General features: G+C 45.0%; 1 protein-coding gene across 1 annotated transcript in view; it reads right to left on the bottom strand.

Annotated features, from left to right (window-relative positions):
* Tubgcp3 (tubulin gamma complex associated protein 3) overlaps positions 1-14,347 on the bottom strand; it is a 56,100-nt gene extending 41,753 nt beyond the window's left edge. The window contains exons 1-5 of the mRNA XM_027387845.2: positions 14,173-14,347; positions 10,314-10,421; positions 6,596-6,663; positions 2,373-2,450; positions 1,513-1,724 (exon numbers count right to left, since the gene is read on the bottom strand). Coding sequence (XP_027243646.1) covers positions 1,513-1,724; positions 2,373-2,450; positions 6,596-6,663; positions 10,314-10,421; positions 14,173-14,248 — 542 coding nt within the window. The 5' untranslated portion in view covers positions 14,249-14,347. The remainder of the gene's footprint in view (positions 1-1,512; positions 1,725-2,372; positions 2,451-6,595; positions 6,664-10,313; positions 10,422-14,172) is intronic.

The raw sequence follows: 14,347 nt of genomic DNA, 5'->3' as shown, positions 1-14,347 counted from the left end.
TCTCCTAACCCATTGATCCCAGCACAGTCAGCTCCAGGCCCCTTACACTGTTGGGGGATACAGACCCAGCATTCAGATCTACTCCCAGGAAGATATCTCACCCTGCTGTCTATACTTCTCTTCCTTATTGGAGTTCTCTACAAACACACAGCATATATCATACCCACATGTAAGCAGTTTGAAATTCTAAAGTAGTTTTAATGTCAAGATAATAGCCTGTCATTCATTCAACATTTACTAAGTTGATAAGTTTCAACATCTGGGTCCTATCTCATCTGCTGGTCACCCCCACTCTTGTATGTATACTCTGAAAGGAGACCCTGCAGTTTTAATTCATTTGAAAATGTACAAACACATAAAATGCAAGGCAAAGTAACCTGGAAAATACATCACAGTCTCTCTGTGAATATCTAAGAACCCGATACTGATTTCTAGGGACAACTGTAACAAAACCACTGCTTTTGGAACACTAAAATAACCACAGGTCTCTTAATTGGACCTGTTGCCCTAGGGGTGCTCTGGGGAAGCCATTCTCATCCTGCCCCACCCTCAGTATGAGGAGCACCACCACGCCCGTCCTGCACTACCCTCTATATGAGGAGCACTGCCACACCCGTCCTGCACTACCCTCAGTATAAGGAGCACTGCCATTCTTGTCCTGCACTACCCTCAGCTGGCACAGGCTCACCAACAGTACACATATGAAAAGATTTGTAAATGTAAAATAAAAGCCTAATTCAGCTCAAAATTGTCTATGCTACTTTTTCATGACAACAATAAGCACTCTAAATTCCAAGACCCTTTCAGCTGTAAGTGCTGTTGGCAAATGTCACAGGATCATCACAGAGCAACCTGTGTGTGGTAAATGCAATCCATGTTCAATACCTTCTGTGCCGTTTTATAACTCAGTGACTTGTGATTCTACTGTGCTCTAATGGAAAACATTATGCTTTTGATGTCAATTCTCTGATCACGGCTCCTCTGGAAAATTACCCAGCTCAGTCTTGTTATACTGTGATCACCAGGAATGACAGTGGCAAGACGCTAAGCCATCTGATTACCTACACACAAAAAATGTGTACTTAACAGAAAAGAATCTGAAGGTCCATTAGCCACATAACCACCTGCTTTACTCTCAGCCAGGAATGCTATCTTAATATAACTCCAAACACTGCCTTGTCCTAGCTGCACAGTAATGGCTTCCACCCTCACAGCTCACAGCATTAACTGTGAATCTGAAAATCACAGTCTAAGGACAATTCACCCTGCTACTTCTTCAAAGAGCCTACTAAAACCTGGGGACAGACCTATGACCTACAACACTGAGACACACAGGAAATGCCCTAGAAACATGGGCAAGACAAACATAATCTCCTGGATGTTACTGGTTCTACCATGTGTGTGTATGTGTATGTGTGTGTTTTGTATGTGTGTTGTGTGGTGTGTGATGTGTGGTGTATGTGTGTGTTGTATGTGTGTGTTTGCGCAAGCACGTGTATGTGAGCTCATTACCCAGGGAGGAAAGGCTGCACAGGTGTGGGGCCACTGAGGCCACACATGCCGATGCTGCTGATGCCACTGCTGCCCAAGCTGCCGGAGCTCTGTGCCTGTGTGCTTCTGTCCTGGTAGTTCAAGGGAAGGGTTTGAGGCCTGGCATAGTAGTAAGGCGTCGAGTGAGCATCTCTTGGTAACGCTTGTGCAAACAATGAAGCATAGCTAGTTACCTGAAATGAAGTGTATTATAAACACACAGGTAAGAAATTGCAGGACACCTTACCAAACCTACAAGGCCTTTATATTCCTATCCCCATGCTATCTCTGGAATTGGATTGGAATTTCGCACTTATTCAAGCAAGTCAATAAGATACTTTTGAATTGTTATAATTGACAGTATTAGGTATCCTCTAAACTCCAATAGAAACACAAACAAGTTTATAAGTCTATCACCACTACAAAACAAGAAGGTTGGAACAAATCCTCCACCCACATTCCTCAGCTTCTTGCCAGTCAAATGCCTGCAGAACATTCTATTGTACTAGACCCTATAGCAGGGAAGAACACAGGGAGGAAGAACACAGACTGCTGGTATGTCAGTGACAAGTGCTCTCAACACCTGGAAGCACAAGAATTCCCATGATTCCCAGCTCAAGAAGGCCCTAACTTCACAGGGTCAATTCTTTAACAACTTGGGCTGCTCGGTGCATACTGTCACATCAGAGTGACAACACTCTCAAACACATCTTCTGGAAAAGAAGGCGTGACTTGACTTCCAGGCTCCGTGGGTGGGCCTTTTGCTTTTCTCCTACTATCTCCCTTCCTAAGAAAGAGTGGTACAACCTTCCCACAAGCACTGCTGAGGCACGCTCACCCACCTTGCTGGCTTGCTTGCGAGGATCCTCACTAAGGTTCAGCAAGAGGTAGAGGATTGACCATGTATTTTTCAAAACACCCTGTTTAGATTAAAAATAACATTACAAGAGCTATTACCTTTCCTGTTTTATTACTCATACTTATTTCCAACACAGGCATACATTTTAAGAGTCACCGTTGACATTAACTTAAGCTCACTTTATGCGTCATAAATGGCACTACCCCTCAGAAGGTTGGGGCAACACTCTGTAACCAACACCCCCAGGTTAACTCCCTGGAAACAAAATCCCAAAGTTACCCTGCTTTTGATTAATAAAACTTACCAAACACAGTGGTGGTAAAAGAAATATTATCAAAATCTGTGGATTAAGCTGGGTGTGGTGACACACACCTTTAATCCCAGCATGCAGGACACAGACAAGTGGATCTCTGTGGGTTCAAGGCCAGCCTCATCAATACAGTGAGTTTCAGGCCAGCCAGGCATACATACTGTGGCTTTGTCTCAGGCAGGAAAAATTGATTTTTCTAGAAATAGACATGCAGGCAAATTACACAACTGGAGAGGAATCTTTAGAAATTCAGCCATGAGAAACAGAAGGTACAAATTGATCCAAGGACTAAACCAGACCCAGGCACTACAAATACAATGAAGGACCTGTACCACGGAAGGGCCTGGGAGCCTGTGCTGGGCTCCTCAGGACACAGCACTCTACACAGCAGAGGATTGGCTGGAGGACATGAAGGAAGATAGCAGCAGCCTAGAAAGAAGCCAGGTTTCTCAGGGTCAGTGACTTACCCAGGCCCTCCCTAACCGGGCAGTCAAGCTGTCTTCCCCACACAGATTTTCTCTATCTCTGTCTGTCTGTCTCTATCTTTCTAAATCTATCTCTATCTCTATTCTATATCTCCTCAGTCAGTCACTAGCAGCATCCACAAAGGAAAGGAGAGCAAATACTGAGTGAGTACCAGGACTCAAACATGGCTGCCCAGCTTCAACCGTCAGTGGAAGGCAGACTTAAGGACTGCTGAGAGGAGTCAAGATGGCAATGGACACAAGGAGAGGCAGGCTGCCTATAAACATGTATGGATACAGAGGCACAAATAAGAAACAAGAAGGTTCCATTTAGCTTAGAGGATGCCAGGCTTCATGTCCCTGAGGAGGTTCTCCTAGGAATGCAGGGGTAGAAAAATAGAGGGAAGACCTCTCCCTCTGTAATAAAGTGAAGGCCAGAATTCCAGCACTCACTCAGAAAGGGTGTGACTGGGGAGAAGTGGGGGGCACACAAATGAACAAAACTGTGCATACAAAAATCTGTCAATGGCATGTTAGAAAGCAGGCCATAACTTTTTTACTACACATGTGCATCTCAGCCAATTCTCCCCAGATCTGAGATAAGGAGTGTGCCACCACACTGGGTTTTGGAGAGGCTTCTTTTATATAGGGAACAGCTATTAACAGCCAAGTGAAGGGATTTATTTAAGAGTTTTCAGAGTGTGCTGAGGTACAAACAGGAACAGGGAAACAAGAGCAGCCAGGAACCTACTATCCAAGGAGTCAAGACGTCCTTGCCAGGGCCCAGAAGGACACGACACAAGGGCTGCATGGCAGCCAGGAGTCACTGTTCACCCTCAGTCCCCACCCAACTACCTCACTGGCACTACAGACAATTCCAGCTGAAGCCCAGATGGTAGCAGGCAATCAACCATGCTGCAACCACTTAGCGAGGACTAAGCTCACCATAGCTAACCCTCAGAAACAGCCACCTCAGACGCCTGCCAGGGAAGGTAAGTGCCTTGATACAGACACACAGCTTCATGCACCAGGTGTCAACTGGATTTAAATGTGGACAAACAACATCCAAAAGCAGAAGACTATGAAAGCAAAGGTTTCTGAGGAATGTGTGCTTACTCGGCAGCTGCCATGGCACCTGACACTTCATATGCACACAGGAGCTACCCAGGCCACAATGGAACTAGCTCAGAACACTTCGCTGCCTTGTATCACACCTAGATCCACCCTGCCCTAGCTATGAAAACAACATGCACCCTGGGCCCTTCCTCCCAGGGCATCCCATGGCCCCCATAGCAGATGTGACACCCTTACTGGTCAGAAAACAGGACAATACAGTATCAGTGGCCTTTGTACTTTGAAGAGCTGGATTTTTTTTTTTTTAATCAAGAACATAAAACAGCTACTTATCTGGGCATACTTCCTGTGTTAGTGTTAGGCCACTCTCTCCCAGTTTTTAAAACATGGTTTATTCCAGAATAAAAAACTCAACTAGGTTGGTTTTGTGGGCTAACTGTGCACTGTTACAAATGGTGAGAAGCCAGCCACCGTTTATAACAATGTTTAGGAACCAGGTGAGGGGACTTAGACATGTAATCCAAAACCAAGGGAGACAGAAGCAGGAGGGTGGCTGTGAGCTCAGGGCCAATATGGGCCACACAGTGCTCTTCAACACAGCCTGGATTAAAGAGTTAAAGACCGCCAGGCGTTGGTGGTGCACACCTTTAATCCCAGCACTCGGGAGGCAGAGACAGACGGATCTCTGTGAGTTCGAGACAAGCCTGGTCTACAAGAGCTAGTTCCAGGACAGCCTCCAAAGCCACAGAGAAACCCTGTCTCAAAAAACAAAAAAAAAAAAAAAAAAAAAAAAAAAAAAGAGTTAAAGACCATCTTAGAAACCAAAGACATATGATAGATGGATGGATGATAAGTAGATAGATAATAAATAGATGATTGTTAGATAGACAGACAGATGATAAGTAGATGGATAATAGGTAGACAGAAAAAGCGAGAAGATAGGTAGATAGATGATAATCGATAGACAAATGATAGGTAGATAGATGATAGATAGACAGATGAGATAGATAGATATAGACATGATAGATGAATGATAGGTAGATAGATAATAGATAAAAGATAGGTAGGTAGATGATAATTGATAGACAGATGATGGGTCACAGAGGTAGTTTTCTGCAGCAAAACCTGATGTGATAGATAGATAGATAGATAGATAGATAGATAGATAGATAGATAGATGATAGATGGATGATAAGTAGGTAGATAGATAATAGGTCAATAGACAGACAGATGGTGACAGACAGACGGATAGATATGATAGATGGTTGGTAGGTAGGTAGGTAGGTAGGTAGGTAGGTAGGTGATAGGCAAGCAAGCAAGCACAGGAGTAAACATAGTTTCAAATAAACTTTCAGAAAACAGGCTTCTAAAATCTCAGTTTCCCAAGTACACCTCCACCCAGTGGCCACAGCATCAGACACAACAGGTTTTGCTGCAGAAAACTACCTCTGTGACCCCAGCAGGGTCAAGCAGCTCCCTAACCACAGCGCATTAAACTCCTTTGTCATACCTCAAGTGCAGATGTCAGTCACAGGAGGAGAGAGACTGAAGAAAGGCAAAAGTGATACTACAGTTGGAGACCACTTTCTACACATAAAGCTCTCATCCTTACTCCACAAGCACTTTCCGAGATGGAGAGGATTCCCAAAGGCAGTGAACAAGTCACTCAAACCGCACTAAGGAATCGACACTCTCATTCTGGGCACAAAGAGACAGGACTGGAGGAACATACATGAGTCTCCCAGTCCTGGTCCCCATCGCACTGTCTCAGGCTGACAGACCTGTCAAGTAAACATTGAACTCTGAGTCCTGAGGCCTCTCTACAGAGGGAAGAAGAAAGCTGGGTGAACTCAGCTCCTCTGCGGTCAGAAATCACAAAATCTCAACTTGTGATGCAAGTACCTTTTTGACAGAGGCTGACAAATCTTTATCAAAATATTAGATTAGGACAATTTTCAAGTATCAGTATCTAATTGCAAAGGGTTCAAAAACTTCTTTCCCCTTTAGTTATTCACTACAGGGATAAAATGAGTTGCTCACAGATAACTGCACCAACCATGGGAGCTTCTGCAGTGGCGGGGACAGGCCTTGACATCCACCAGTGTGCCTACTCCTTGCAATGTCATCAAAGCCACTGCAGTGCTAACTGCAGAGTCCAATTCCTTTCCTACAGGACACATCACAAGTTTCACAGAAGTTCAGCTGACACTTAGTTCTAATACTGGCCTCTGAAGAGGAAATGCTATCTACACTAAAAGCCATTTGTGACTACAGGGAGTTTTAGAAGACAGCACCCAAGGATGGTCATGCATTCCCAAGCTATTCTCCATTCACAGCCATCAGAACATTTCACTGTACCTGGGTATGAAGTTTTCTGTGCAGCTCTGAAAACAACGCAGCATCTGCTTCTCTCCTTTGTCGAATAACTGAAAATGTAGAAAAGGAATTGAGCATATTAGTTGCATGCACCAAGATTCAGTGTTAGGAAATCATTTCATCTGTGCTAACAGACAGGGCAGTGCTGGAAGAATCCTGCCTAAGAAACCAAAGTACAGGACCACGAGACTTTCAGCAATGTTGATTTAGTCAGCTCATCCAGCCCCTCTGTGCATGTAAAACAGGAAGACTATCGGGCTGGGATGAAGAGAGGGCTGTCTGCAAATACTGATCCACAGCCAGGCAAACTATCAACTCTACTAATTAATAACAGTTACCTGGAGGGACAGAGGGAGGGGGGATGGGGGAGGGGGAGGGGGAGGGAAGAGGGACAGAGAGACAGAGGGATGGATCATGAATTCACATGATGACCATACATGACAGTCCATCTGATTTAAAAAGCCACATTCTAGCCAGGTGTGATGATACATGTCTTTAATCCTGGCACTCAGAAGGCAGGGGCAGGAGGACCTTTGTAAGTTCAAGGCCAGCCTTGCTGACCAAACAGAGCTACACAAGGACAAGACCTTGTCTCAAAAAAAGTCACATTCTAACATTTTTGCTAAGATGTGCAGCAGTAGTCTATCTTGCTTCAGTATAAAATAACCATTGTCTCAAACTAAGTATCAACTTACTATTAATTTTATTTTCAATATTTTATTGTTCATTATTGCTGATTATTTTATTAATGATTAATTGTATCATTAATTTTCATTTTAGTAATAAATGTCTGGATATTCCAGTTCTGCTCACAAATCATCATAAGCAGCAGTAATCAGTGGCAAATTCAGTCTATGTTCTGTTCCATGATAAAGCAGAATCTACAGACCAGACATGGGTCCCTTGAGGAACACACTGTACACAGAGGCCTCTAAAGAAAATTATACTGCCTACTAGCAAAATGTAACACAACAGCTATCTTTAAAACACAGAAATGGCTAAGCAGTGGTGGTGCACCCCTTTAATCCTAGCATTCGGGAGGCAGAGACAGGTAGATCTCTGTGAATTTGAGGCCAACCTGGTCTACAAAGAGAGTTCTAGGACAGCCAGAGCTGATATACAGAGAAACCCTGTCTTGAAAAACAAACAACAAACAACAGAAATAGACTCCACAAAAATACAGTTATGACATTAAGCAGTTGATGTTCTTTGTGAAGTTGAGAACTGTTGCTAGGCCAGGCAGGAAGGAGTGGAGTGACATGAGACCTCAATGCATCCCTTAAGATGGCAGGTCATTTCAGTTCGATGCATCTTCTGTTTGTAGGATGCATTTTCCTATCACAATTTTCCAACCATAGTTGACCATGGGTAGCTTAAAACCAAGAAAGGAAAGCAGCTGATAAGAGAGGACCACTGCAGGCGCACACTGTAGGTATGACCACTGAGTCACGCCAAGGCTGCCATTCTAGCTGCTGGGTTCTTAGAGAGTCACCCACTCAAGTTCTCAATAGGCAGAGGCACTAGATCCAATCATTCTGGGGCGAAAGCCTCAGATATGTCACCAGTCAATACTCCCCAACTCTGTGTTACAACTATGAAAGATCACTGGCCCATGCAGTTCCTCATGCAACAGCTCATGGCAGGATACTATGCCATGTAGAATGACTTCCTAGGAGTGCTATTGCCAGTCTGTCAAACATTTAGAAACAAAATCAAAGCCTACCTCATTTGGGCAGTTTAATAGTAGGTCCCAGGAGGAAGAAGCTGATAACATCAAAGGCAGGTTTTTCAATCCCACTGAAAGGCCCCTACTGCAGCATGCTAGCACTCCAGCAAAATACTCTCTCCAGCCAGGCCCAGATTGTCGAAGACTGCCTGCTACTCAGAGCCTAGACTCCACAAAGCACTTCAAAGGCTGAGAGGGAAGGATAGCTGGCCTCACCCAACCCAACTACTACAACTAATCCAAGTGTCATGAGTGGAGAGCCGCCTTCTCCAAGGTGCCACATCTAAGACAGCCATAAGTACCATCTCAGAAGTAAAATGCTTGCACAGTTCTGAAGTACTGAAACTCTGAGGGCCAATGAAAGAAGCAATGATGCCTCATAGAGACTGGTTAACTGGGATATTAGGATATGGAATTCAGAGAGGCAAGAGGTGACAGTGAGTCCTTTTATCTTTCGTATTCTAAAACTAAATTACAGTGTTATGAAACATTTAAAATAAACTTCCACTAAAAACAATGGAATCTTGAAATTCTCAGGCAAATGGATGGAACTAGGAGAAACTATCCTGAGTGAGGTAACCCAGTCACAAAAAGACAAAAATGGTATGTACTCACTCATATATGGATTTTAGACATGGAGCAGGGGATTACCAGCCCACAATTTACACTGACAGAGAAGGTAGGAAACAAGGAGGAACCTAAGACAGACATACATGGTCCCCCGTAGAAGGGGAAAGGGACAAGATCTCCTAAGCTACCGGGAATCATGAGAGGAGGGGAGAGGAAATTAGAAGAAAGAGAAGGGGAGAAGGGGAGAAGGGGAGGGGAGAGGAGGACATAGGGAGCAGGAAGATCTAGTCAGGGGAGGAATGGAGGGGAACAAGAAAAGGGATACCATCATAGAGGGAGCCATTATAGATTTAAAGAGAATTCTGACACTAGGGAAATGTCCAGAGACCTACAAGGTTGACCCCAGCTAACAATCTAAGCAATAGTCCAGAGGCTACCTTAAAAGCCCTTCTCAGATAATGAGATTGATGACTACCTTATATGCTATCCTAGAGCCTTCATCCAATAGCTGATAGAAGCAGAAGCAGACACCCACAGCTAAACACTGAGCTGAACTCTGGAATCCAGTTGCAGAGAGGGAGGAGTGATGATCAAAGGGGTAAAGACCAGGCTGGAGAAACCCACAAAAACAGTTGACCTGAACAAGGGGGAGCTCATGGACCCCAGACTCATAGCTGAGAAAGCAGCATAGGACTGTTCCAGACCCCCTGAAGGAGGAAGTCAGTTTGGATGTCTGGTTAGTCTATGGAGCCACTGATAGTGGATCAGTATTTATCCCTAGTACACAATGAACTTTGGGATCCTGCCCCACATAGAGGGATACTCTCTCAGCCTAGACACACTGGGGAGGGTATAGGCCCTGCTCCAAATGATATGACAGTCATTGAAGATCCCCCATGGACGGCCTCACCCTTCCTGGGGAGCAGAGGGGTTGGGATAACGGGGTCAGTGGGGGGCACGGAAGGAGGGGAGGGAGAGGAAACTGAGATTGACATGTAAAAGAAGCTTGTTTCTAATTTAAATAAAAAATAAATTACAAAAAAAACAAAAAATAAAAAAATAAACTTCCACTATATTTTAGTAATTTTAATGCCAAGACAAAATTGAACTGTCCTTATTTTTAATAGTATCTGTAACTAAAACATGCTTGAAAAAAAAAACATACGCTCATATGCACATGTATATATGGGTATATATGCAAACATGCATACACAGATATGCACATGCATACATGGGTGGATACATGAACACAGAAGGCACATATACACACATGTGTATACCCATGAGCATGCACACATATATCACATGCAGGTAGACACACATATGAGCATACACATACACATATCACATATTCTTGAGTTTTCACGTTTCATAATCCAACACATAATAAAGAAAAATACATACGTTCTTTCTTGATTTTTTCAGCTACTAGAAATTCATCTCTTTCAACAGTTGGAGCAAAGTTGCTGCCGATGACTCTCACAGCAAACTGGAACTGCTGGGCAACATCAGCTGGAAGGTGAGCAGAGGGTGCAAGTTACAGCAGGACAGTTTTCATCACCAGAGCACACAGCTCAAGAGAACAGGAGTTGGAGATCTGAAGAGCCTGTTGACATCAGACATGGAGATACAGTCTGGAGTTTACCCTGCTGGTTTTCAGTCTTGCTTTGGTCCAGTATTTCCTCATTATGCTCCCTTTCCTCCCTTTTCGAATGGTAATGTTATTCTGTGCCATTGTATGTTGGAAGCATGTGAGCTGCTTTTTTATTTTGGTTTTACAGGAGATTACAGTTAAAAGATTGTAATGTGTCTCACAAGAGACTTTTGGACTTTTGTTTAGACTGTTATTAACTATGAGGAATTATGACGTTTGATTGAATGCATTTTTTTAATTATAATATGACTATAAGCCTATAGGTGCCAGGAATTGGAATGTGGTGGAATGAAAAGGAATGGCCCCATAGCCTTTTATTTTTGAAAGCTTGGTGTGGTAGTTAGAAAGGAAATGGCTCCCATTGGTTCACAGAAATGGCAACATTAGGAGGTGTGTCCTTGGTGGAGTAGGTGTGGCTTTGTTGAAGGAGATGTGTCACTGGAGGTGGGTTTTGAGGTTTCAGAAGCTTAAGCCAGGCTTAGTGACTCACTGTCTCTTCCTACTGCCTGTGGATTAGAACTCTCAGATACCTCTCCAGCACCATGCCTGCCTGCAGGCTACCACGCTTCCCATCAAGACAATAATGGACTAAACCACTGAACTGTAAGCCAACCCCAATTAAATAGTTTCCTAAACAAAGAGCTGCCATAGCCCAGCCGCAGCAGTGGTGGTGCACATCTTCAATCAGCACTCAGGAGGCAGAGGAAGGGGATCTTTGAGTTTGAGGTCAGCCTGGTCTACACAGTGAGTCCCAGGACAGTCACAGCTACACAGAGAAACCCTCTGTTGAAAAAACACACAGAATAAACTAAAGTAAGATTTGCAGTGGTCATGGTGCCTCTTCACAGCAATAAAACCCTAAGACATTTGGCCAATAGGGAGTAGCACTACTTGAGAAGGATTAGGAGGTGTGGCCTTGTTGGAGAAAGTGTCACTGCGGGGTGTGCATTTAGGTTCCCAAAGCCCAAACCAGGCCCAATGGCTCTTGTTCTTCCTGCTGTCTGCAGATCCTTCTCCTGTTCCATGTCTGCCTCCCTGCCACAATGCTTCCTGGCATGTTAATAATGGACTAACCCTCTGAAACTGTAAGAAAAACCCAGTTAAATGCTTTCCTTTGTAAGAGACGCCACGGTCATGGTGTCTCTTCACAACAATAGAACAGTGACTAAGAGACCCTCATAATATGAATGTAAACTACAGTCCAATTTTAAGTTTCTGAGGTCTTAAAATTTTCAACATTTTATTAAGTGCAAAAAACTGAACTGTGAACTCTTATAAAACCAAACACAACTTAGCTCTAACATATTGCACAGAATAAACACTCCAACTTCAAAATGGAACAATCAAGGCATAGCAATGAATAATCAAACCCGAACTCCAAATCCAATATGGCCAAAACCAAAGCCTGCAGCTCCATGGCCAGCATCTGGCGATCATGATGAGATGGGCTGGACTCCAAGGGGTTCAGAAAGCCCTGTTCCTCAGCCCTTCCACTTTTGGCACACACAGCCACTACCAGGACACTTCTCCATTCCCTTCTTTCCAGAAGTTACCACTCTTCCCATGGCTAGCCCCCGTTCATAGGGCCAATGACAACAATCTATTTTTTTCTCCTAGCAACCTGCCTTCTCTGCCTGCTCAAGGAACAGGTACCTGAGGTCTACAGACTGGCAGCTAATGAAATGCTTCTTCACCCACACCTTCCACTGAGCGTGAACCCACCAACTCCTGACTCTCCCCTCCCCCACATTGTCCCTTGTCAGCAGGAAGAAGCCAGACGTGAACCAGTGTCCATACATCCAAAGAGTCTGGGATATTATTGTGGAAGCTTCACCTCAGCCCCCGGCATCCATACACCCTGAGTCTGGAATGCTATGGTAGAAGTTTCACCCAAGCCTCCCTCTCCTAGCCCCCTATCTCTATCTCTCCGAACCCAGCTGCATCTCAGAAAGCCTGCCAAATGATGACCCCTCCCCTAGAGATGCTCAAGACCACTCCCACAGGGTATTTAAACTGCCTCCCAGAAAACTCATGGTTTTTCCAGTCTCTCTTTCCTGTGTCCTCTCTGGAGGGCTGGAAGGCCATCTGGCAACACTGTATCCATTAAATGTGGGCTTTTTCTAATTTGGTTTGATTTGGTCTGATTTGGATCCCTAAATCAGTGGAGAGGCTTATCAGGTATAAAAACTTTTCATAAATAACAACAGACTTGGTATGAGGTGTGGTTACTCTTGACCCTCAAGGCTGGCAACAGGTGTGGTTACCAAATGCTTGGAGGATTAAGGGAAGAAGGTCTGTTTGCTCATTATACAAGATAATAGAAGTCTTCTGCCATGTCCTCCCTTTTGGTTGGGGTACTTAAGAATGTTGAAGAATAAAATTGGGGTGTTCAGTATTCACTTGCTTGCCCTCCTGACTCTATCCTGTGTTGCCATCTCTTTCTTAAGCGTTTTCCCCTGCCCTTTCTCAATCCACACTCTCCTCAGGTATGAACCAGGCAAGTCAGCTGGATCCGACTGAAACCCCACAAAGATGGGTTTCCACAATGAGGTTCTTCCTGGGAGGTAAAATTTTTGGATCCAATCAAGGAAAAATGATGTTATAGTGCGTTAAGTCATAACTGACAGCCTTAGCCATCTGATTTCACCTATGACTGGGACACTCACTGCAGATGCTGGAATCACCCTCACTGATTCTCACCGGGTCACTGGGATAGCTGCTTCAATTCCTGGAGACTTATTTACCCTCTAAGCACCTTCTATCCACTCACCCTACCTTTCCCCATAGCGCTTATCACTTACAAACACTGTTTACCAACACACTAGTAACACACACACACACACACACACACACACACACACACACACACACACACACACACACGACAGTAAGAGCATCTCTAAAAGCATCACCGGGACAAGGGGGCTTCAAAGATTTTTTTACATGAATAAATTTTACATGAATAAAAACACTGCAGGGTATAAAGCAAGAACTGTGTCAAGTCTGCGGTGACAAGTTGTTACATAGATTGTTACAAATCATGAAAGATCAAAAGGCCCTCTCAGTTCCCAAAAAATGCAATTTTGTTTAAAGTCTTTCTTGAAAACCTGCGCGATTTATCTGCTACATTCTAAGGCATAAGAGCAAGTAACCCAGTCATGTCAATTCCTAAAAACGTTCCCTCATGACGCGCGAGTCCCCACTCACTTACAAAACGAGCTTCCAGAGACAAAATTCTTGACACCCCCAGCCCCGCCCCGCCCCCGACCACCACGGCTACAGTACGGGTAAAGTGGGCAGAACCGCCGTCTCAGAAGCTTCATTCGCTACTTGAAGTCTCCGGGAATAAGCTTGCATCTTCTTCACCAGGGACGAAGGTGACAGCACAGTGGGAAGCACGCACAGGCAGAGCTGCAGGCCGCGGTGCAGTTTGCACCCGGGAGCGCACACCAAACCCAGCGGGCACCGCAGCTCAGGCCCTGGTCTCCAGGGCAGGGGTACCCCGCAAGCCGCACCCCTTCCCGTGCCCGGAGCCAGGGATAACAACTACCCGGCCGGCCAGGGTCATGGCATTCAGCCTTCTACTGCCCTCAGCCCCGCCGAGCTTACCTTCGCTCCGGCCCAGGATCCGGCAACACAGTCTCTGCAGCAGAACGCTGGGCGACTTCTGATCCGGGGTCGCCATTACCGCGCCCGGACTGCGTACCGCAGCCTCCCCGTGCCCCAGGATCCCGCGCCCGGACTACGGCGCCGCCATAGAAGCGGAAGCGGCAAAACGCGCGCG

This window comes from Cricetulus griseus (assembly GCF_003668045.3).
Source record: "Cricetulus griseus strain 17A/GY chromosome 1 unlocalized genomic scaffold, alternate assembly CriGri-PICRH-1.0 chr1_1, whole genome shotgun sequence".
Lineage (NCBI taxonomy): Eukaryota > Metazoa > Chordata > Mammalia > Rodentia > Cricetidae > Cricetulus > Cricetulus griseus.
The sequence above is the reverse complement of the archived record's forward strand: the minus strand, read 5'-3'. Positions and strand labels throughout refer to the sequence as shown.